We start from the raw sequence: 26,173 nt of genomic DNA, 5'->3' as shown, positions 1-26,173 counted from the left end.
CAAAACAGTTAAATTAAAAAAAAAGGAAAAAAATAATGAAAAGTGAAAAACTAAAAAAAAAATTAAAACTGGAAGTTAAAAAAGAGAAATGAAAAGTAAAGTCGTCATGCTACAGTACAACTTCACTTTTCAATTTAGTAGAAGTCGTCGACATTATTTTTTTAAAAAGAAAAGCAAAGCCGGCCTGAGGAAGACGATTTCACCCTAAAAGTGGTCCTCCCCAATAACGATTTAACCCAATTTTACAAAAAAAGGTTAACGGACTCTATTTTATAATTTTTTTGGTCAAAAAGACCCTCAAATACAAAAAAGCCAATAATAATAATAATAATAATAATAATAATAATAATAATAATAATAATAATAATAATAATAACTTACATAAACAACATGATGAACATGTGAAATTTGCAACAAAAAAAGTATTTAATTCTATAAACGAGTTAGCAAACCTATGAGGATCAACAAGTTTAGCATCCCAATCTACCCTACGTTTTTTTTCTTTTGCGGGGATGCGATCCAGCCATGATGGCCGTTGAAATGCTATCACTAAATTAATAGTTACTAATTTTACAATTAAGAACTTAAAAAAAAATAGGAACAAATTAAAGAAACTTTATATATATATATATATATTAGTTTTTTTTTATGTTCACATTTTATAATTATAATTTTACCCTTTACAATATAATTATTCATTAATTTTTTAAAAATTAACATTTACTTTTACATGTTTTCTATAAAACGGTTTATTTTCTCTCATTCTTTTCTCAATTCAGCAACAATTATTTTCTCATCTTTTCACAATTTATTTCACTTTATTTATAATAAATATAAATATATTTTGTATATTAACTTAATAAAATTACAATATCATCACCTACTAATATAATATTAAAATATTTTAAAAAAATATCGTGATAACGTCTATGTTTAAGCTAGTATAAATAAAAAATATCCTATTTTGGTGTTTATATTTTATCTTGAATTTTATCTTTTAAAAAATAACTGATTTTTTAATTAAAATAATTATTTTACTATTCTTACCTTTTAAATATTTGATTTAATTGACTATTTGATTCATTTAACTTTTTTAAATTAATCACTTTTAAACTAAAATAAATATATTTAATAAAAAAACTATCTACCAATTAAAAAAAAAAGAAAATACTAGTAAATTTACTTTATTATCTATTTTATTTTGTGAACAAGTGTCACAAAAGTTATTTTTTTACCCATTTCATATTTTTAATTTCCTTTTTGTTATTATTTAATATGCATGAAAGTTATTTTACTTTTTATTTATTTATTTAATTTATTTTTTATGTTTGTAATTTATATTTAATTTATTGTCACAAACACTAAAATTTATTTTACTTTTTCATTCATCTATTATCTATTATGATCTATCATAATATATGAAAAGAAGATACAAACAAATTTATTTTAACATAAGAAAAGAAAATACTAGTGAATTGACATTATTATCCATTTTATTTTGTGTGAAGTGTTTCAATAGTTAGTTTTTTTTATTAATTTTATATTTTTAATTTATTTTTTATTTGTATTTATTATTTTGCCATGCATGAAATTTATTTCACTTTTTTACCTATTTATTTTATTTTTTAATTTCTTTTTTATTTATATTTATTATACTGCCACAAATTCATAAAATTTATTTTACTTTTTTATTTATCTATAATCTATTATAATCTATTATAACATAAGAATATCAAATATATTTTAATATAAGAAATGTACATACTAACAAATTTATTTTAGTATGATACTAGCAAATTCATTTTATTATCAATTTTATTTTTTGACAAATGTCTCAAAGTTATTTTTTTTATGTTTATTTTTCTGTCACATATATATAAAAGTTATTTAGTTTTTTTTATCTATTTATCTATTTATTTAATTTATCTATTTTTTATTTATTTTGCTGCCACAAATACATAAAATTTATTTTACTATTTTATTTTTAAACTAATTTACCTATACTATTTTTTAATTATTAGTTTTATACTTTTATAACTTCTAATTAACAGGTCATTTAATAAATTATTAAAGAATAACTTACATTTAAAGTATAGATTTTTTTTATACTGTTTTTCCATTTTTAATTTTATCTTTTTATCTTTTTAACTTTTAATTTTTAATGTGTATCTTTAGACACATTTTAATCACCATTAATAAATTTTTTAATATATTTATTATCAAAGAATAATTATATTTAAAATATTTTAAAAAAATATTTTAAAATGTAGTTAATTTTTAAATTAAATAAATAGATATTTCGTTTAATGTGTTAGACACATTTCAATCATCATTAAAATTTTGTTTTTTGTTTTTTATTTTTTTTAATATATTTATTTTTAAAGAATGACTTGTATTTAAAGTATTGTTTATACTATTTTGTTACTTTTTTTTTATTTCTATATGATTTACAATTACTTGTTTATTTGATTAAATTAAGTTTATCGAACTATATTTTATTTTTATTTCTTGAAATACTATTATTAAAAAAACAATATATATTTATTAATAATATCAATTGTACACCTGCCACATAATTTTTTTCTTCATATAATAATATTATCTTACAAAAGATTATGAACAAAAGATTACATATATCTTTTCTATACTAAATTATATTATAAATATTTCTATTGTTGTTTATTCTTCATATTTGTAGTATATAAAAATTAAACATATTATTTAAATTATCATGATCCATATATATATATATATATATATATATATATATATCATTAATATTAATTATATATACATAGAACTTGCTTTAATTGGTTTAAGATTTTAATATTTATAAACGAATAAATTAAAATATTATACTTAATTTTTAAGGTTTATAGTAAAATAATAATTGCTTTAATTGCTTTAAGGTTTTAATATTTATAACCGAATAAAGTAAAAGATTATACTTAATATTTAAGGTTTATAACAAAATAATCATAATTCTTAACATTTAAAATTTTATTTTATATTCTTTGAATTCATCTTTACTGCAATCTCTTCCATTATTAACTCTTTTCATGGAATTGATAACTAGTATGTTCAACACTGCCCTTGTCTTGGAAATTTGGAGCCATTTCATCCGCAACACATTGCAGAAGCTTATACAAGAGTTTGATGAATCATTTGAGACACTCAGAAATAAAACAGTGATGCTGATAAGGCAAAGATTGCACATTTATAAGACATTGTAAAATGCATCACTTCTGGGGAAAATATATTCCTAAAGCTTAAGACTAAATTCGTGGGGAAAATAACTCTTAAAACGTGGTTGAAACAACCTCAAATTGTGTCCAATCACAAACTTTAGATGGATTGATAATTTGCATATTCCTATACTCTTGTAACATAACTGGTGCAAATATAGAATCTATGTCCACTGAAATTAGTTTTTTTTTATTTTATTTTTGTTGTTTTTTACAGTCAATACAGTTGTAGCATATACCTTAAGAAATGTTCTTTTTAAAATTTGGTCCTCTTTCACTTTACCACTTATATCAGAAAAGTATGTGTAATATTATATGAAAAACAAAAAAAATCAGATCTCAGAATCTCACAAATCAAGGTATCTAAAATCTTCCGTAGTACTTGTTATAGACATTTTTTATTCATCAAAATTAATATATAAATGGTCTTTCTTTGGAAGTGGAAGAAGATGCAGAGTATGTGAGATATTGAAATTCCTTTGTTGTTATTATATATTATCTATAATAACAATTTAGCTTTATATAAAGCAGGTTGTTAAAAAAATCGGTGAAAATTACTCTAAAATAAAAATTTGTATTTTTTAATTTAGCTTAAAAAAATTTAAATAAATAAACATGTATATTTTAAATAATCAATTATTACTAGTTTTTTGTAATGAGATGTATAATTTAGTAATTTAAGATAATATATATTTTGTATACCTTAATTAATTATAATAATATATATTATTTTATGTACTGTATAATTTTAAAATATACACATTTAATTACTATAGATTTATGTAGATTTAATCACGATTGAACCAATATTTTTTTTATCAATTCAACTACTATCTTCCTTTTAAAAACTTTGTTTCTCTTTCTTGCCTTCCTTCATAAATTTTACTTGATATTTTTGTCAATTAATTATTTTCCCTAACCAAAGAAATCGATTGTGATATTTTCAATTGTTTTTACACCTAATCTTCTACAGTAAATTATCCAATACTAGTATATGTGGTGGGTTAAAATTTCGTAAGATTATGGACACATATAACATGATTTATTTATTTTTATATATACTTGCTTACCGGAAAAGTTTCATTTAATGTTTATAAGCATAAAATAAAAATTATTTAAATTAAAAACATTTATGATATATTACTGAGATATTCATAAAAAAATCGTCTATAAGGAGACAAATTTTGTCCCCAATAGTTCAAATTATGTTAACAAATTTCAACGATAAAGATTTGAAAAGGATAAAATTGGTTGACAAAGATGAAAACAAACTTTTTAAAAGATAAATTAATCTAAAAAATAAGATAGAATATGACAAACATATTGCACCATAGTTTACCAAAACGTAAAAAAAAGATTTTTCAATTAGGTAAACAATGCACAAAATAAACAAAAAATAATGCCACTTTCCCAAAAAATTGGAACCCTAACCGATATATGTAAATTAACTTATCAAACCAGAGCATATACAAAGTCCAGTACGCAACCGTTTCAATTGAACCCACCCTCCATCTCAGACTTCCCAAATCTCTTATCATCGAATCCGAGCTCAGAAACTGCAAAGTAACTTTCTTTTCTCTCACACTCATCACCTTCCCAATTCGTCGGAACATACGCTCAACGATTGGCAGCAACCACCTCTTATGACCCAAGCAAACCCTAAAACCACATCCTCTTACCCTAATCACTTTAATTTTTAATTTATTGAATTTTTGTTTTTGGTTTCTTGGGTTCTTCAATGGCGACGGACGCAAGGGCGAAGTTTCAGAATCCAGATTTCCGCCCCGATTTTCACGCGGACTTAAAGGTGTCAACTCACGACGGTCTCCAATTCTGGCAGTTCATGCTCGCTGGATCTGTTGCCGGCTGTGTCGAGCACATGGCGATGTTTCCCGTTGACACCGTTAAGACCCGCATGCAGGCCTTGGGCTCCTGCCCGGTCAAAACGGGTACGGTCCGTCAGGCCCTAAGGTCTATTCTCCAATCTGAGGGTCCGTCGGCCCTTTACCGCGGAATCGGCGCAATGGGCCTTGGCGCTGGCCCGGCCCACGCTGTCTATTTCTCCGTCTACGAGACCTGCAAGAAGCGGTTATCAGAGGGGAACCCTAACAACGCCGCCGCACACGCCGCCTCTGGCATCTGCGCCACCGTGGCCAGCGATGCCGTCTTTACGCCCATGGACATGGTGAAGCAGAGACTGCAGCTGGGGAATAGTGGGTACAAGGGGGTTTGGGATTGCGTGAGAAGGGTTATGAGCGAGGAAGGTTTTCGGGCGTTCTACGCCTCTTATAGGACTACTGTGTTGATGAACGCCCCGTTCACAGCTGTGCATTTCACGACCTATGAAGCCGCGAAACGTGGCCTTATGGAGGTCTCACCTGAGAGTGTTGATGATGAACGGTTATTCGTGCATGCCACCGCCGGTGCTGCTGCCGGAGCCTTGGCTGCCGCTGTTACGACGCCACTGGATGTTGTGAAGACTCAATTGCAGTGTCAGGTATAGTTTTAATACTGATTATTATCATTGTTGTTGTTGATATTTGACAGATTTGACATTTTCTTACTCATTGAAGTAGTTTTGAATGTAGGATATGATTTTTTGCTTACTAGAGTTTTGAATTGTTTAGTGCTTACCTTTAAGGTTTAGTATATGAACAATGTGGCTTTGGTATGGAAAATGAAGTCGATTGCATTATATTATTGAGTGGTAGTTGCATTTGAACGAGGCTAAGGTTTCGTGCACTACCTTTCCCTTAGGATTCAGTATATTGAATACTATTGGATGCTTATAAAAAAATGTGGCCGTGTTGTGGAAATTAAATGGATAGCAATATTTAGATCAAACCAGAGTGTGATAATCACATTTGAATGGGGTTTACGTTTTGTATTACATTTTCTTTATTTACATCTGTGCTAGTATGGGATAGTAATGTTGCCTTATGTTTCTGTATTGTTAGTTTCGTGGTATGTTCTTTGTGCTTCTTTGACGTTTTCATATGCTATTTTTCTTCCACGACTGAGGCTCTGGTATAATTCAATCCAAATGAAAGTAGTCCGGTTAAAATAGTAGAGGATAACTTTAGAAAACTGAGGTAGAACATTTTGCACTAAGTAGATCAACGGTAACTTTTAATTTGGTTTTTTAGAAAGTCAAATGAGACTGTTGATTCATGTGTCAACTCCTTATTAGGGTTAGGAGCTTGGTGAGTAATGGGACACTGGGCTTGAAATTCTGCCTCAGGTGCTCCATAATGAGTTGTGTTGTGCTCTTGGATCTCTTTGCTTAGGACTGAAGAGAGTTTGTGCAGCCTTGCTGCATTCTTAGTTCACTTTCTAAGTCTTTTATGTTGCGCAGGACTTGTTATTTGTTATCCTTGACTGCATTGTACTTGACCACTTTCTGGTTGATGAATTATCTTCCTCTATTTAAATTAAAAAAAAAAATGAAAATGGATGCCAGTGATCCACTAGTGTATTTTTCTTAAGGACAGATTTATCGTTAAAATGATAAATTTTTAAATAGCAAATCAGAATGGCATATGGTAGTGATACCTGCCATCTATTTTGTTAACATATGCTCCTTTGATAGAATATAACAACTCCTATCAACCAACATTTGAGCTGTGTATTTACTCTGGTTTTGTGTGATTTTAATGCAGAGACATAGAGATGATAAAACTTAAGTTTACAATTTATACCTGATTATCATAATAAGGACAGAGCTATACTGTGAACCATTGATATGTGTGAGGAGTGAGATCTGAGTTAAAAAATAGAGAACAGAAGTTCAACAAATATGTTAAGAAGATGCGAAAGATGTAGGGTGTCTATACCCATGATAACCTTTTTAAAATTTATTGAAGTTTAATGCTGTATTTTGGCTCTTAAGAAAATAAACGTTGAACCTCTAAGCAAATTTCCATCCACCCAATCACTTGAGCCCATGAAATATAGAGCTTTAATCAGATAAAACAGTGTTCAATTGGAGTTATTGTGACGATGGTGGGGGTAGTGACCGATGATAATGTTTGGTTGGAATTTCTCCGAATGTTCATTCAAAACTTGTTGCACCTTTTTCTCGTAAAAGGGGATTAGTTCATTTTATGATTCTGCAGAATCATATGTAGATTGAGGAGCCAGCAAGATCATGCATCGATTAGCATCCTCTTAAATTATATGGGGATTATTTTATCATCTTTTCATTATATATATGGGGATTATTTTAGGTTTAAAAGACCATTCACATCAGAGGATCGTGATAATTTCAAAAAAAAATATGTTCCAAATTGAATTGAGGTTTGTGCACTAGTGTCATGATTTTTATTATTACTATCATTGTTGTTGTGGTGAGACATGACACTAATTAAGCCAATACTTTAGCTGGAAAACGATTGTGTAAACAACTTTTACTATATGAATTTTATTTGATAAGCTTTTTGAAAGACGGTTAATCAGGGGTAATCAAACAATTTTTGTAATATTTCATTTTCTTGGACAGTAACTTGACGTGGTTAATGTTGTAGGGTGTGTGTGGTTGCGATAGATTCAAAAGTGGATCAATTGGGGATGTTATTAAATCAATAGTGAAAAAAGATGGGTATAGAGGGCTGATGCGAGGATGGATTCCAAGGATGCTCTTTCATGCTCCTGCAGCTGCTATTTGCTGGTCTACATATGAAGCTGGAAAGTCCTTTTTCCAGGATTTCAATCAGCAGAAAGACGTTGGCACTGTTACCTAAATATCAGAGTTAGAATATTCATCATTCTTCAGTTCCATTATAGATGATTGTGCCTGTCAACGTCGATAAATGCCACAAACGGGGTGAAAGCAAGCAACCGTTTTAAGTTCTGCGTTCAAACCCCAAATAATATACAGAAAGCTTCGGATTAACCTACGAATGGAGAACTTCTTGTCGTGTACACATTGTCAGTTTCAATTATGATTTCCCCCCGGTTTAGGTTTTTTCCCAAGAACATTGTTCCGTTGAAACGCCTGTACACCACATGATGAAATTTTTGCCTTAGTTTCATGCAATTGTAAGTTTTCAATTATGTGAAATTTTATGGTATTCTGAAATTTAGGATTTCATTTCCTGGCTTAAACTATCATTTGTTATCTATCCATCCCACTTTAGTTGTTCCTCTATTGATCACTCTGCAAGGATTGAGTATTAAATTTGTGTTGATTATGTGTTTAACATAGTTTCTCCTACTAGAAGCTTTTGACGATGAATATGCAGGACAGTTTCCGTGGTTATTCTTGTCAAAGGTTGTTCAAGAAGCTGGATGCTAATATTATTTTCAATAGATGATTTGAATTTTGAAACTTAGAAGTTAAAGGAAAATGGAGATAAAAGTAAGAATATGGAATCAATTTATCGTTATAATCTTAATGTTATACAGCCAGTGAATGTCCATTTATGTTAAAATGAATGTCCAAGCATATTACATAAAATATGCATTATCCATTATAATATAAAAAGAAATTTATAAGAAATTTACTTCATTACTCATTCCTAAGTGTTCTATAATATAAATCTATTATCTATTATAGTATAAGAAAAAAATATTAAGAAATTTAATTCATTACTTAAGTTCATTTTGTTGACAAATTCCCAAAAAATTAGTTTTTTAGAACACTCTTAATTTATTATTTTCTTATTTATATTTTGCTATTACACGTATATGGAAATTCTTTTACTTTTTTTATTGATTTGTTTTTTCTTATTTCTTTTTTATTTATATTTATTTTATTGCTAGCATACAATTTATTTTCCTATTTTTTTTATTAATTTTATTTTTAAACTAATTTATCTATATTATATGTTTTCATTCATAATTTTATTCTTTTGTAACTTTAAATTAATTCGTTATTTAATAAAATATTAAAAAATAAGTTATATTTAAAGTATTATTTTTTATACTACTTTTTTAATTTTATTTTTTTATGATTTATAATTATTTGGTCATTAATAAAATTAAATCTATTATTTATAACAAAAGAAAAAAAAAACTAAAAAAATTACTTTATTATTTATCAAGGTTTATTTTCTTAACAAATATTTTAAAAATTGATTTTTTAGTACATTATTAATGTATTCTTTATTTTATATTTATTTTACTGTCATATATGAATGAGAGTTATTTTACCTTTTTATCAATTTATTTCATTTTTATTTATATTTACTTTACTGTCCATAAGACTTATTTTACTTTTCTTATTCATTTATTTTATTTTTAAGCTAATTTGACTCTATTATTTTTTCATTCTTAACTTTATTCTTTTGTAACTTATAATTAATTATAATTAATTGTCATTTAATAAAATATCAAGAAATAGATTATATTTGAAGTATTTTTTTTTTAATTTTGTGATTTATAATTACTTTTTGGTCATTAATAAAATTAAATCTATTATTCATAATAATAATAATAATAATAATTAAGAAATTTATTTTGTTAACCATTTATATTTCATTGACAAGTGTTCCAAAAATTGATTTTTTAGTACTTTCTTGACTTATTTTTTATTTATATATATTTTATTGTCACATGTATGAAAATTATTTTACCTTTTTATCAATTTATTTTACTTTTTAATTTCCTTTTATTTCTATTTAATTTATCGTCACATGTGTATACAATTTATTTTACCTTTTTTATTCATTTATTAAATAATTTTCCTATATTATTCTTTTCATTCTTAATCTTATTCTTTTGTAACTTCTAATTAATTATATTTAAAGTATTAATTTTTTTATACTATTTTTTTTTTAATTTTTAGTTTTTATGATTTATAATTAATTGGCCATTAATAAAATCAAATATATTATTTATGATAAAAGAAAAGATATACTAGTAAGTTTACTTTATTAATTACTCATATTTATTATGTGGATAAATGTTACAAAAATTGATTTTTTAGTATATTGTAAACTTATTTTTCATTTTATATTTATTTTGCTGTGTATGCACGAAAATTTATTTGCTTTTTTAACAATTTATTTAATTTTTCTATTTTTTTTTTCTATTTTTATTTATTTTACTGTCACATAAAATTTATTTTCTTTTTCGTATCCATTTATTTTATTTTGAAATTAATTTGTCTATACTATTGTTTCTTGTTTTTTATTTTATCTTTTGCAACTTCAATTTAATTTGACCTAAAATAAAATATTAAAAAATATTTGTATTTAAAGTTTTAATTTTTTACATTATTTTTTATGATTAAAATTACTTGGTCTTTAATAAAATTTAACATAAAAAAATATATTTTATTTTTATTTATAAAAATAATATTATCTAATATATATATATATATATATATATATATATATATTTATATATATATATAAATTATTTTGCTTTTTTGTCAATTTATTTTACTTTTGATTACATTTTTTATTTATATTTATTTTACTGCCATTTGTACATACAATTTATTTTACTTTTTTTATCCATTCATTTTATTTCTAAACTAATTTGCATATACTATTTATTTCATTCTTAATTTTATCCTTTTTTAACTTTTAATTAATTAGTCTTCTAATAATTTTTTTTCTATTATCTATTATATTATAAGAAAATGTATTATAATATAAAAAAAGTAGATATTAAGTGTAAGACCCTAGAAAATGGCGTTTTAAAAGTGATAGTGGTTTAAAAATAGTGAGACTCAATTATTTTAATATTAAAAAGTTTTAGTATAAATAGAATTGTTATAAACAAGTTTTATTATTTTAAAACACATCATCTTTCTAGAAATCACTCTTCTAGAGTTCTCCGACTTCTATATAGAGGTTCTGTCTCTCTGGTCGTCTGATTGATGAACCGAGACGTAGGATTGATCCTCTCGGCGAGCTCTTCAAATTGGACCGATTAGTTTCTCCGTTCACGTAAGTTGAGTTTCCGCTCTCTTTTTAGTCTTTTTCTGTTTTCTGTTGCAAGCATGCCCTCTTCCGCTTGCATGCGACGTTTTAATCATCAATATAAGTCTCTGTTGATCAATGATCATAACGGTATGTTCTGATCGTTCTTGTGATGTTTCTATGTGTAGATAGAGCATCCTGTGGAGTTAGAGGTATTGACGTTTTTAAGGCGTTGACGTTTATAAAGCTGTCTAAACAGGATAACAGGTGAGAGAAACTAATTGTTTTACTTGAATTTCGTATAGAAATCATTCTGATGACTTTGAATTGCATGATTGATTGTTGTATGAGTGCTTGAACTGTGTAATTGAGTGTATGCTTGGATTGTGCTAGATTTCTTTACTGTTGCATGTGAGAACAAATTGGGAATATGATATTTTCGCCTAAGCGAGCAACTCTCGCCTGAGCGAAAACACCAGAAAGTCATCCCCTGTTTCTGCGCGAGATCTCGCCTAGGCTAGCCAGTCTCGCTTGAGCGAGAGTCACTCTCGTCTAAGCGAGACAACTTAGCCTGAGCGAGAATTCGCCCAGAGTTTGGGTTGTTCTCTGTTTCGAGCCTCGCTCAGGCGAGAATGACTCGCCTAAGCGAGAGAGCCCTTTCGCCTGAGCGAGACCTTCAAACTTGGGCGAGAACCTCTACAGTTGAGTGTTATTTCTTTGTTTCTAATGGATGAAGCTATGTTTAAATGTTAAAATGTGAACTTAGTTACGATATGCATGAATTGTTATAACTGGTAATATGTGTGGTGAAATTGCATGAAGTTGGAATATGAGAAGAAGTGGTTGAACTAGGATTTCAAGGGAAATTCTAAGAGGAATGTTTTAGTGTATGTAAGGACATAATGACTCAGTTTTGGTTGGTATCCTGACGCTCCTATAACCATTAAGGCTCATGTAGAGCATAATGGATTATGTCGGAAGGAGTAGCAGGAGGTCCTAGTCTGTGGACTCGATTCAGTCACAGACGCGAAGGGGACTTACCTTGGGAGTGGTTGGGTGATAACCCCTTGTGTCCAAACTCTGCAGAGTTTGGGAACCGTCACAGGTGCAAGCCACCAAGAGATCCGATGTCGCTTACATAATCCAGATATTGAGTCTAGAGTCATGTATATATGTTGTGGTGGTCTATATGATTCTGGTGATAAAGAAAAAAATTACATGGTTTCTGTTTATAATTGAACTGCATGATTCCTTTAATCAGATTAGCTTACCCTTGTTTTTTTGTGTTCCTATCTTGTGTTGTGTGTTTCCTTTTGCGATGATCACCTATTCGGTGGGAGCAGATGTGGTTGTAGTGTCAAAGGCATTTCTGGAGGATGAAGAGCCATCGTTTTAGGATTGAGGAGGAGGTTTCCCGTGGGAGCTTTATCAGTGGTCAGTTTAAGTATAGAGTTTATTAGTTTAGTTTAAGTGTATAAGTGATATATTTTTATAGTCATGTATCTTTTGTAAGACAATATCAATATATTGTGTACACTGAATTATCTATTTTGGAACTATGATGAAACTTCTTATTTTTATTAGCTTTAAGCTGCTGAAATTGGGATGTTACATTAAGAAATCTACTTTATTATCCAAATTTATTTTGTTGACAAGTATTTCAAAAGTTAAATTTTAATACAATCTTAATTTATTTTTTATTTATACGGACTGCCACATGATTTTGGAAATTATTTTACTTTTTTATGAAATTATTTTATTTTCTAAATCTTTTTTGAGGAGAACTTTTTAGTATTAGGAAAATAGGAAGATGAAAATCATACAATTAAAGGATTATTTATAAAATTAAATTTATCAATTAAATTTAATTACGTAAATGATTCAGTTTTTTTTTGTTATTTTTAAGATATTTTGATATCTTTTAATATTTTTTTGAATACATTTTGATATTTTAGATATCTTTTAATATTTTTGTATATCTTATGAAATTTTAGAAAATATATTTTTATTTTTTATCTAGCCACATGTGTATACAATTTATTTTATTACTTTATTTTTTTTAAACTAATTTTTCTATACTACTTTTTTTCATTCTTAATTTTATCCTTTTGTAACTTTTGATTAATTAGTCATTTAATAAATTATTAAAAAAATAATTTTTATTTTTCTATTATCTATTATTTGTTCTATCATTTAATTAGTCATCTATTATCTATTATAATTATAATGTAAGAAAATAAGATACTAAAAAATCTATTTTATTACTTCGATTTATTTCATTGACAAGTGTCTCAAAATTAATTTTTTAATATGTTCTTCATTTATGTTTTATCTATATTTATTTTGCTGTCACATTAGTTTGAAAATTATTTTACCTTTCTATCAATTTGTTTTATTTTTAATTATATTTATTTTACTGCCAAATGTGCTCACAATTTATTTTACTATTTTTATCAATTTCTTTTATTTTTAAGTTAAGTTTCCTATATTTTTTTATTCTTAATTTTTTCCTTTTATAACTTCTAATCAATTGGTCATTTAATAAATTATTGAAGTGTAATTTATATTTAAAATATTAATTTTATTCTGCTTTTTTATTTTTATGATTTCTAGTTATTTTGTCCTTAATAAAATTATATTTAGAGAATAAATTTATTTTTATTTATTAAAATATCATTATTTAATACAATATATATATATATATATATATATATATATATATATTTATATTTTGACAATAGAAATTATTTACATTGTAATATAAAATAAATTGCAATGTAATAATTGTCTAAACAAATTACAGTTATCTTGTTTAGATTAATTTGTAATATAAAATTTTTATTATTAAATATTTTTCATATTTTTTAGTATGTAAAAATTAAACTTATATTATTTAATAAAAAACTAACATTTATATATAAATTAACATAAAATTTTATATAGTTATATTTATAACATAATAAATCAAAATATTATGCTTAATACTTTATTTCACATATTGATTCGAGAAATCTTTGTTGTTGGTGCAAGTCTGGGATCACTGAAGGACGAGAACTTTCTTCTCCTACCTTAGCCAATAATAAAACTCCTGGGATAAAAAAAAAAAGGTATTTTTTCTGTGTATATTATGCGCGAACTTTTACTTTAAGAATCTTTAACACAGTAAAAATCCGTTCATCTCTTTTTTCTAAAAAAAAAAAATTGGAATTATAATCCATTTTGTAGAGTCTGCCGTGAGAAGAAAGCCTTAGCGTCTCCATACACAAACACATTTGATTTGGTATTGAAATCAATTCTAAGAAACACTTAGAAAAAGCAATAAATACTTCCAGTTTAAACCCACAAACACTCATCGATTCAGTTGAATGTTTTTTATTTGATGTATGAACAGCCTACAACATAAAATATACTCATCAACTCCGAATAGGTACCAACAACTTTAACAGGTTAGTCATGTCAAGAGTGTGAAAGGAGAACAAATATTATTAATCAGAGAACATGCATACGAGGACTGGTTAATGTAATTAATGATAATCCAACTTATTCGGAAGTACAATGTAAAGTATTTGGATTATTTTATCCTCCTCCATTTTCCTTCTTTCCCCTTTTGCAGATGCTATTGTCACCTTTCTTCAACCCATTCAGGATTTCTTTTTTGGTTGCCAAAATTGGTATATTGATCCTGTATTCACAAGGTCTATGTGAATCAAACAACCAATAAATGAAAGGAATAGGATAATGGGTATGCATAAATTTGCCAATGTTGGACTTCACTAGCTGAAGCCCTACCTCCTGCAAAACCATTGTGGAAATTTATCAATGAAAACTTTGCTTTTAGTTCCTACTAATTAAATCACTAATGTGCTAAATACTCCATTTTCAAGACATGAAAGTGAACTACAACTAAAATCATTTTCTATACTGCATTCACATGAATATTTGCACAACAATAAGAATGTTCTAAACATATTCGGAAATATTGATTATATTAAAGTTACATTTCAAGATAGGAAAACAGTTAACAAAATGAATTATGCATAAATTTAGGGTTAAATATATGTTTGGTCCCTCAATTTGGACGCTAGTATCTCAAGTTTTAATACATTTTGGTCCTTAAATGAATGGATATAATTGTTTTAACTCAATTGCATTAAATTTTTTTATATGTCAAACGTTTATAGATGGTGCTTGAGTTATTTACACTGTTTTGACATGTTTCAATTTCAGCTCCAATATCAGATTGGAAAACTGTCTAAGAGTTCCAAAAAAATTAATATCATTAGGTTTAAATGATTATATCCATTCATTTCTAAAATTTGAGAATCAAAATATATCAAAATTTAAAACAGGAACGGAGAACGGATTTCAATTAGGCGTCGTTTATGGAGTAAAAACATATTTAATTTACAGCATCTTCTTGTCAAGAGATATATGGAATCAAACATGAGCTATATAAAAATTTAAGAGGCAGAGAGAACATCATTATTTGGTGGAATTTTTCAACTTGCAAGTACTACAGCACCAAAGTATATTGTCTATAAGTAACAATTACTTCCAAAATTTCAACTAAGTAACACAACAATCAATCAACTTTTAATCAATATACCTGTAAAATCATTTGTTTGTTCCTTAGGTATATGCAACAGCTTGAAGTTCACCGTGTCTGTCCCTTTTGCACCTTATAACTCTTGCTTGATTGTCTATAATTTCTAGAACCTGGAAAACATGAACTCTTTACAGTTATGTCGATAATGGTTATAAAGAAACAGGAACTGTCAACATAATAAACTGAATTTACTTCATGAACTGAGGGAAGTGATCAGCGTGGAAATCCAGAAGAAAGCTTGAAAAGAATGTGACTATCTCTTATAATATTTAGTACATAACCAAAGTATTTAAATTCTACTGACTCACCCACATAAATTTTTTTATATAAATGTTGAATAAGTACATTTGTTTTACCTCTGGTCTTGAATTAAGAACTCCACTGGACATTCCAACATCTATACGCCATATGCTACAATTGTATTTACTGCAACAATCAAAGAAATAGTTTCAATAAATAGAATACAACTATTCCATCCACAATGCAGTAGAAGACTTAAATATTGTATTTTCCATTTAAGTTAAAACTCAAGTATAGTATGACACAAAATATTGAGATTCTAAACAACTTATGGTTGTTTTAACCATATTTGAAGAGATATATCCTCTTACCAATTTACACCTGTAGTTTGAGGAGTATGCCCGACCACCATTGACTTAGCACCAACTGCTTGCAGTGTCTCGTCAAGAATGGAACTCACCTAGAAATCAAATTTAGTTTCAAAATCTCAATCCATGTCAGCTTGAAAATGAATTCCATTTCTCTGCTAAGGATGTCACAGAACAATCGGTCATAATTTAAGCAACATTTGACTAAGCAGTACAAAATTCCGATACTAATTTAAATCTGTTCTGAAACTTTTCAGGAAATCTAATTAAAATTGTTGTGCAAAGATGGAGTCAGGAAGCTTGTTTTCAGGAACAGAAAATTGTTTTTGTTGTACCTATAAGTGCTAAGATAGGCTTTTTAACTATGACTTTGAAACTATGTTAGCAAGTAGACTTTAACCAACTTGTAAAGTGAGATTAGCACCCTATTTATATATATTATGAAATTGTCTTATCTCTAGTCGACGTGGGATTTTCAACACTTATATAATAGTATTACAGTGGCATCAGTACAGTTACCTGTTTAGCCTGATAGTCCACCAAATCTGGTGCATCTCTTGAGTATAAACGATTCCAAACAACACTATCATAACCCCTAGTGGCAATGAAAGGCATTTTGGAAGCATTATCGTTCTCATGCTGACCTCTCATCCACTCAGACACTTCTTTATTTATCCTCTCTAAACCATATGCAACTACAGGAAACAAAAAGGATGAGAATATAGTAATACAGCATATAATTCTCAAGTAGAAAATCTATCTCAAGTTAAACAAAATCAAAATGGTAGAAAATATTTACCATGGTGAGGAAGAAGTCCACCATGGCAGAAGAGCCAGTCATTGACCTTTAGTACAACAGCATGCCTTGCAAGCTCACGTGCAAGAAGCCCACCGGGCCTAAAGAGGACTGATCTCGCTATGACCCCCTTTTGCCTCTGTCCTAATATTTGGAAAACTTCATCAAAAAACATAGACACAATATTTCTTCTTCAAATAAGACACAATAGCTCTTTAAAATCATTTAAAGTGAGTTTGAAAGATCTTGTCTAGTTTGGTTTTATCTATTTACAAAACTCATCCTATAAATAAGTTAACTATTTTGTTATATACTACATCGTTTTCCTTCAGTTTATCATGCACACATTCATGAAGAAAAAGCCCTCAATCTGTAACATTTACATCTATTGCGTTTTCACCAAACAGTTTAAGCTTTTAGGGTAGATTTGTGAGAAGTACTTCTTAAGTTTTGGAGTTCTTTTTGTTCATGATTTTGTCTAGTATTCTGATATGTTGATTTTAGGATAGGGATATATTTATATATACCAAGTTTTTAAGAGGGTATGCTTGATGAAAATATGAAAAAAAAATATGACTTAAACAAGAATAAGTACATCTGAAAAAAAAAATGGGAGAGAAATTTATAGTACCTTCATTAAATTCCAAGGTCCCCAATAACCTTTTGACATTGTCCGATCTTCTTTCCACCTTTCAGAGACATCAACCCAAGAAGTAAAGGTTTGTTCCCAGTCATCTTCAGAACCATTGATATATTCTAAGAAATCATTACACTCATCAAATCCTCCAGAATCAACATATCTGAAATCCCCTTCCACATTCATGGTCTCGTGATTTCCATTTACCTAGATGAAGCAAAAGAAAGTTATGGAAAGTTATGGAAAGTTACTTCAACACAAGATAATAGTCGAAAATTAAAGAACTGGTTTCTTCAGAGTTTACAATATACTACTTAACACTTAAATTCAGATGAAGAAGGAAACTTTATAAGGGAAACCATGCTATAATGCACTTAGATTTTAAAATATCCTGAGTGATATTGACTATAATATAAAGCTGTTCGAGAATTAATTTGAATGATTTTAATTCTGTATATCAGTATCTGAAACTTTTCTCAGTCAGAAGTGACAAACCTGAAACACAGCTCCACCTTTTGCTTTTGCCTGTTTATCCAACGATCGCAGCAAGGATAAGATAGCAATTTCATCTTCACCTCGATCAAGTATATCACCAAGTTGAACCAACACCTAGTTCACGGATGAAAAATAAATTCATAAGTTATAATCTTTCAATTCTGTGATAGTAGAAGACAAAAAAGATTCTCAATTTCATCTGTAAAAGTTGAGTATTTCATAAACTCAGTCCTTTCAACAACTCTACTACAATTATAGCATACAATAGAGGCACTACTGATTAAAACTAAGAACAATCTATTTTGAGAAACAGTAAGCATACAGTTTCTCCACCAGTCCACAAATCTTGACCATCAGAGCTCAATACACCAGCCATTTCAAGAGCAGACCTAGCTTGCTTAATATCTCCATGTAGATCTCCAACTATGCAAGAAAATTAGTTTCAATGAGACATAAATAACACATAACATTGAATAAACACCAAAACAAGGTTAGAAAATGATAAGCAAGAACATCAACATGACACCATCCAGCCCATAGAAACTCTTCAACACTTTGATTTTGAGAATTTACATTAAAGTTGCACAATCTAAGGTAATAAAATAGAGAACAAAATTGACACTACAAAAGTCAAGAAACAAATCAGTGGCAACTAATAAAGAAATGCATTTCGGTATTTGGGATTGTATATAGAAATAATAGGATCCATCAAGAAACTTTATAAAGACTGACAGTGATACACTTTAGATTTAATAATAAAATTCCAAGAACAAAGCTGAACAGTGAAAACATCATAATGGGAGAGGTCAACGACACTTCAAACCTTAACCGGCAGAATCATTAAGCTGCATTTGTAAGTTTGAGATACTATTATATTAGGATAAAAGCTTTCTAAAAATAGTTCTTTTTCCTCAAACAACACACAGAAACAAGATTAAACAAAAACCATATATAATTAAACATAGCAGTTCACATTCAAATCAACACAAGTCGATATACAATCCACATTCTAATCACCCAAATCAATATAATTCAAAGCATTCAACCAAAATTATATACTTTAAACATGACTACAGTGGGAAGCTTTAACATTTATGTTTTCTTTTATAAAAAGTAGCACTAACAAATCAACAACGCAACTATTCAAGGCTTTATAAAAAAGCAAATAGATTAATTCCACAAAAAGAAAGTGGGAATAAGAAAAGCAAACCTGCAAGAATTCTGCGACCAGGAGCAGAAACAAAAGTTGGGGGGTCTCCACTGACAACAATGGGTTTCAAAGCACTGTGATTGTAGTTGTTGTCGTTGCTATCAAGAAGCAAAGAAGGATGAGAAGAAGAAGAAAGAGAAGTTTCTGTTGGCTTGCGAGGAAGAGATGATGGTGGAACTGGAAATGAGTTTAAACACAGTGATGCCATAGGTTTTGAAGATCATTTGGTAATTGGGTTGTTATGTTGCCATTGATTACAGTGTCTTGAATGAAACCATAAAAGGACACTGTTTTCTGTCGCAGAAAGATCCTCAGCCAAGCATTTGGTATATGTGTTTGTTTACCGTACGTGAGAACTGAGAGAAGATAAAGATAGCATTTTAATGTGCTTCCTTCCTAGCTTCATAATTTTTTTTTTTTCAATTTTTTTGATGAAAAAATGTTTTTGCTTCTTGATTTTTTAAAAAATACTTCTTAAAATTAAGGAATTAGTATTTAAATTTCGAAATATGTATAAATTTAGTTATCTTTTAAAATATTTGTTCTGCTTTAAAAGAACGAAATCTTTTAGCATTATATTATTTAAATATCTAAATTAAATGTGATGAACAGTCTAAATATTAGAAAATATAAGCGTGGCACTGATTATTAATTAAATTGTGTATGTCGTTATAGTAATTTGAAAGTAATAAATTAAGCTAATTCTTAACACGGCCGGTAGGTGAATTCAATTTTTAAAAGTATAAACTGAATTAAATGTCGAAATTATGTAAAATAAATATCTAAAATTTATTTATACACTTGAACTAAAAAATAAAACTTAGTTGATTTGAATTCAATTTTTTATTTTTATTTTTTAAGTTTAAATATGTTTTTAGTTGTTGAACTTTAATTTAAAATTAGAATTCACGTGTGTCCACGATTTTGATACATTTTGATATTCAAATTATAAAAATGAATGAATATAGTCGTCATTTTAATCTAATCACATCAAATTTTTCTTTTTTTATGTATCAACTAATTGCTAACATCTGAGTTATTTGTATTTTCTGACACATTCTCGCTTCAATGTGAATAAAGAAATATATTTCACACATAAACAAACCTAACATAATTATGTTAAAAAACTAATGTATTCAAAGTCCAGGACTAAAACATAACACTTATTTTCTATATTTCTATTGAATTTGAATTTAATTTAATTTTAAATACCTAAAATTTGGATACAAAATTTCAAAATCAATCACAACTAGATACCAAATATGAATATGGAATTTTATAAGATACCATAACTTATTTAAGTAAATATGATCCAATATTTAATATTCCACCTTTATGATTGAAACAAGAAATACACACTTAAGAACAAATATCTGTAGTATGACAAGTTACAACTTAATTTATTAAAAAAAAATCTAACAACTATTTGACGATTTTAAAATATTTTTTTAAATAGTTCCTAAATTAAATTTGTACATAACAATACATATTTTAATACAAATTAATTTATTATTATTAAATTACACATAAAAGATAAATTGAAAATACATTACAACTAAAGAGCACTACAAATAATATTAAAAATTTCACATAATTTTGACCAAAATATAAATATAAGTCTAAAATAAAATTACAAATTACAACTAAAACATATAATATAATAATTATCTTAAAACACTAATTCATCAATACAATCATCATAAAATGTCAATATATTTTTATTATATAGAGACCATGCAGATAATTGCTTATCAAAGAAAATGAAAAACTAATTAAAAAAATTGTAAAACAGCTATCTTCTTTATTACTCCAATAAAAGTACTCAAAATTAAGTTTTAGACCAAATTTTAATTATCTTTTTGTACTGAAAATTTTAAATTTATTTTTCGATTTTCATTAAAATTATTTCTTATACTAAATACATATCAATTAAAATATATTATTAATAAAATTAATAGCAATAAATAAACTAATGTAAGAACCTAAAAAATGATATTTTATGATTGATAGTGTTTTTAAAATAGTGAGATTCAATTATTCTAATAATAAAAATGTTTTATTACAAATATGTTCTTAATAAACATGTTTCATTATTTTAAAACACATCATATCTCTATTCTAAAGTTCTTTGTCTTCCCTCGCTCTATTTAATCTATTCGAAGATTTGAGACGTAGGAGTGATCCTTTTGGTAAGCTCTTCAAATCCAATTATTCAATTTTTTCAATTGAGTATGTTGATTTTCTACATTTTTCTTGGTCCAATCTATTTTCTCTTGGTATGTAGGCTTGCTTTGCTTCCATGTGATTTTAGAGTCATCAATATGAGTCTTTATTGATCAATGATTATAATGGTATGGTATGATCATTCTTATGATGTTTCTATGTGTAGATAAAACATCCTGAAGAGTTAGATGCGTTTTGGTGTCCTAGTGTTGTTTGATCAATTTCATCAAGTAAGGGAAGCTAGCATTTTTGTGAAATTAAAGTGTTCTTTAGTGAGTTGAAACAGGGGATTCTATGAATTGATGGCATGAATTTCCTTTGTTTGAAAGTTTGTTTTAAATTGGAGCTTATTGAGATAATTATGGATAACTTAAATTATATTTTTGTGGTTGAGAAAATGTAACCTAATGTGCTGTGATATCTTTACATTTTTATGCATAAAGAGGTTTTGTCTAAATGGAAGGATATGAATTAGAAGTTTGTGTATTAGTATAAAAAGTGTGGAAGCATTTAAACAAATCAATTTGAACATCTCTATGTAAAAAAATTAGATTTTGTGTTTGTCTTTGTAAAATTGAGTTTTTGTTGTTAATCAGAACATCTTAATGAGACCTTTGATCGACTATATTTGACACTTCTTTAGTTAAGAGATTAATATATTAAAAATTATGAAGTTTATTGAGTGGAGAATAGCTCAAGAAGAGTTAATTTGCTCAATTAAAACTCAAAGTTATAGTTTTCGCTTATAGTATATTATTGGGCGCCATTGTAGCGCCGCTAGGCTGCACTCAAACAATGGCCACTAACTTGCGAGCACTGGACACCAAGGGGTCATAACATCGAGCGCCACCCTATTTTCCTAGTCTTAGAAAAAATGGGATTTTCACTTTGTTAATTGTCAGATTGAGTTGAAATTTTAACAGTAGGTCCTAGGCACATGAATCTTTTTTTTTACTGTTGAGATCTTTGATTTGAGTTTTTGTTGGAAAAATGTTGTTCTTCTCTTCGATGTACTTAATAGAAAATAAATGATGTATTTTTTTAATGTTTTCTTTGATTTAAATGATATTTGGTGAGTTTGGAGGTGAAACTATCTTGAACTCTACTAATTATTCATACTCATGTAGAGGAGGATGATTAGCTGATGAGAGTGGTAAAAAGTCCTGTCATAAGGAGGGCCCACGGTTCTTATGATCGTGACTAGGGATGTCAAAAAAATCTGTACCCGCGGATAAAACCTATAACGGGTAGGAAATGAATATTGTAAATGGATATCTGTGGGTAACGGGTACGAGTATTTTTAATACTCGCATGTTAACGGGTGGGTACAGTTATTATAGTATCCGTACCCGTGGATACCCTTACCCGCTATACTCTAATTTAAATTAAAAAAAATGATTAAAATATTAACATATTGATTTTGAATGAGTTATTTTTTTATCAATTAGTTTTAAGAAAATTCATTTCTTTGTAAATTGTCATTCAACACTATTTAAATGAGTTATTTGGACTTTGGTTAAAATTTATGAATGTTATGTATTATATTTTATTTGAATTTACGATTAAAATATGTTGTTAAATATTTATTTTTATTTTTTTGTAAATATCTGTGGGTACCCGTGGTATTAAAAAATTATGCGGGTACCCGTATAACGAATATGGGTACTGGTACGAGGCAAATATTTATCCAGCGGGTAGGGTACGGGGGAGCTACCATAAGTGCATAACTTCATGAGTTTGACATAAGTGCATGTTTCTAGATAAATTGAGTCTAGAAAAGTCTAATTTTATATATGATCTTGTGTGAAGAGTGTAATTATATCTAATATGTAAATTTAAATGACTTAGTATATAGTGGTTATGTGTATCTCTTTTTCAGCTAGCTTACCCTTGAGTGTTTTATGTGTTGTTTCTTCTTTTGCGATGATTACTTTATTGGTGTGAGCAGATGAAGATGCATGAATAGAGGCACTTCTGGCGAAGGAGGGGTCATAACGTCGAGCACTAGTTTTCCAGCGCCACCCTATTTCCTAGTTTGAGTTATCTCAGGGAAAAATGGAATTCTCACTTTGTTGATCAGATTAGCTAAAATTTTGACAGTAAGTCCTAGGCACATGAATCTTTATTTGTACTATTAGGATCTTTAATTTGAGTATTGGTTAGAAAAGTGTTGTTCACCCTTTTGATGTACTTAATAGAAAATAAATGATGTAATTTTTAATATTTTCTTTTAGTTAAGTGATATTTTGGTGAGTTTGGAGGTTAAGTTATTCTTAACTCCACTAATCATTCATACTCATGTAAATGAGGATGATTAGTTGGTGAGATCGACAGGAGGTCTTGTCATAACCCAAGGTTGTTATGACCGTGACAGGGACTAGCCTTACGTGTGGTAGCTCGGTACAGTGGTGTATTGGCACCAAAGTGCATGACTTCACGAGTCTGACTCAAGTGCATGTTTCCAAATGAATTAAGTGTAGAAGAGTATGATTATATGTGTGATATTGTGTGAAGACCATAATTATATATGATGAGTAAATTTAAATAACTTAGTATATTGTGGTTATAGATATCTCTTTTTTAGCTAGCTTACCTTTGAGTGTTTTTATGTATTGTTTTTTATTTTGCAATGATTAACATATTGATGATAACAGATGAAGATGCAGGAGTAGAGACACCTCTAAAAGATGAGGAGTCACCTGTATGAATTGTTGGATGATGTGAGAGTAAGGTTGTATCATTTGGAGTAGAGTTTTGTTGGTCTAATAGTTTGAATGTATAAATATTATATTATTATTGTAGTTTTATCTTTATGATAATTATATTAATATATTTTTGTACTTTAAATTTTTTGTTCTTTAATATTAATAATTAAATGTTTAATTTTAATAGTTTTTTATTGTTAGAATGTTACATTAACTAAATTATAAAAAATACTTTATGAATAGTATAATAAATATAACTCATTTTTTAATTTAATAAACTACCATAAAAATTGAAACTAGTTATTAAAGAGGGGAAAACTTACCAAGAATTTTAAAAACTAAAATAAGTGTGTTTCAAAAAGGATGCAGCATTAATAGTTTGATTTGAAGTTTCTCTAATTAAATTTGTCCATCCATAATTCGTCTTTATTTTTTATTTTTTCCAATTCAACACGCTTTCTGTCGGCTCCACGGGATCTATAGCATCCTTCCTTTCTCCCGAAAGTTTGTGGAAACCCCCTACGCAGAGAGAGCGGAATTGCATAAATTCATTTATAAGACACTTTTTTTTTTTTTCCTTTAGTTTTTTGAAGATCAAAATTTTAGTTTTGAGGAAGTTTGAATCACAGTGGGTTTCTCTCATCCAAAAATGTGGGCTCTCTGTTTATGGTGGTGGGTGAATGGCCGGATGCTAAACCAAATTCTGAGATGGCTGAAGAAACCAAAGGTACTAAGAATTCTATGTCTTGCTTCATCTGTTGTTGGATTGCTCTTTAATGCACTGAGTTCCTCTTTCAACCATCTACTGGGACACTGGAGCTGGTGGAAGATGCTTCTTTACATTCTTTTCAGTTTCATCATTTGCCTTGCCGTCTTGTTCGCACCGGCAAGGTCGAGTTCCACCTCGTGTGGCGTTTTTGGTTCTCATAATCACTTCTGTTTATTCCTTTTTCTTAGATGACAAGGTGAAGGATAAACCAGATGCATACGGTATAATCTCTTGTGCTGCTTTTGCTATCATGTCTCTTGGCATGTCAAATCTCACTCAATTTGGATTCCAGATTGATCTACTATATTTCTTCTGCGGTGGTCTACTAGTACAACTCATGAAGATCAAATTGTGGTTAGTCATGGTTGGAGCAGGTTTCAGTTATTCCCTCCTCCAGCTTCGAGACTATCCGCGCGACACACCAGAGGAGAATCTTCAGCTCCTCCAGCTTCAAGAATATCCGGGCGACACACAAGGGGAGAATCTTCAGCTCCCGGACCAAAATCATTATTGTTGGTGGTGTTTCAGATCAAAATTATTTTGGACCACGAAATTTATAGTGATAAGAAGATAATTTTAGAGATTGAATTGGGTTCTCTTTTTATTATTATTATTTTTATATATAAAGAGTCATATCAGTATTATTAACTATTTTTAATTTTAGAGTTTCTAGCCAACTGAAATGTGTTCAGTCTACAAAACATTAAGCATAAATACTTGTTCTTTTTTCTGACACAATATCGACATACTTCGGAGTCAATTAAGAAAACACATCCTAAAGTGTTTTTCACATCATCGTGCATCCTGTCCAATCACTATCACAAAACACTATTTGGCACTACTTCAGTTTTGTTGTCATATTTTATCTCATTGCTTAAGGTGTCTTGAATATATCTTAACATTCATGGAAAATAACTTTTTAATTACTAAATTAGCTAAATTTTTTAAATCATTCACTAATTTTTTATTTTTTCATTTTCAATATTTCAAAATTATTTAAAAATATATAGA

The 26,173-nt window shown here is 28.2% G+C and overlaps 2 protein-coding genes and 1 pseudogene across 3 annotated transcripts; 2 read left to right on the top strand and 1 right to left on the bottom strand.

Annotated features, from left to right (window-relative positions):
* Window positions 1-4,732: 4,732 nt before the first annotated feature.
* LOC114194425 (uncharacterized) lies at window positions 4,733-8,348 on the top strand. Its single transcript, XM_028084620.2, has 2 exons — window positions 4,733-5,742; window positions 7,769-8,348. The coding sequence occupies exons 1-2, from the start codon at window positions 4,984-4,986 to the stop codon at window positions 7,982-7,984; spliced, it is 975 nt and encodes a 324-aa protein (XP_027940421.2). The 5' UTR covers window positions 4,733-4,983; the 3' UTR covers window positions 7,985-8,348.
* A 6,221-nt stretch (window positions 8,349-14,569) lies between these two features.
* Window positions 14,570-19,808, bottom strand: SLP1 (Calcineurin-like metallo-phosphoesterase superfamily protein). Of its 2 annotated transcripts, none has more exons than XM_028083602.2 (10): window positions 19,466-19,808; window positions 18,578-18,678; window positions 18,256-18,369; window positions 17,755-17,967; window positions 17,127-17,262; window positions 16,847-17,022; window positions 16,331-16,419; window positions 16,076-16,145; window positions 15,720-15,829; window positions 14,570-14,905 (listed from the first exon to the last, which is right to left on the bottom strand). In XM_028083602.2, the coding sequence occupies exons 1-9, from the start codon at window positions 19,671-19,673 to the stop codon at window positions 15,743-15,745; spliced, it is 1,194 nt and encodes a 397-aa protein (XP_027939403.1). In that variant the 5' UTR covers window positions 19,674-19,808; the 3' UTR covers window positions 14,570-14,905; window positions 15,720-15,742. The 2 variants fall into 2 exon arrangements, with proteins under 2 accessions (XP_027939403.1, XP_027939404.1); XM_028083603.2 differs by having other exon boundaries at window positions 14,570-14,795.
* A 4,982-nt stretch (window positions 19,809-24,790) lies between these two features.
* On the top strand, window positions 24,791-25,900 carry LOC114195333 (uncharacterized; annotated as a pseudogene).
* The last annotated feature ends 273 nt before the right edge of the window (window positions 25,901-26,173 follow it).

The sequence above is a fragment of the Vigna unguiculata genome, chromosome 8 (genome assembly GCF_037176805.1).
Source record: "Vigna unguiculata cultivar grain cowpea cultivar isolate G323 ecotype 2 chromosome 8, ASM3717680v1, whole genome shotgun sequence".
Lineage (NCBI taxonomy): Eukaryota > Viridiplantae > Streptophyta > Magnoliopsida > Fabales > Fabaceae > Vigna > Vigna unguiculata.
The sequence above is the reverse complement of the archived record's forward strand: the minus strand, read 5'-3'. Positions and strand labels throughout refer to the sequence as shown.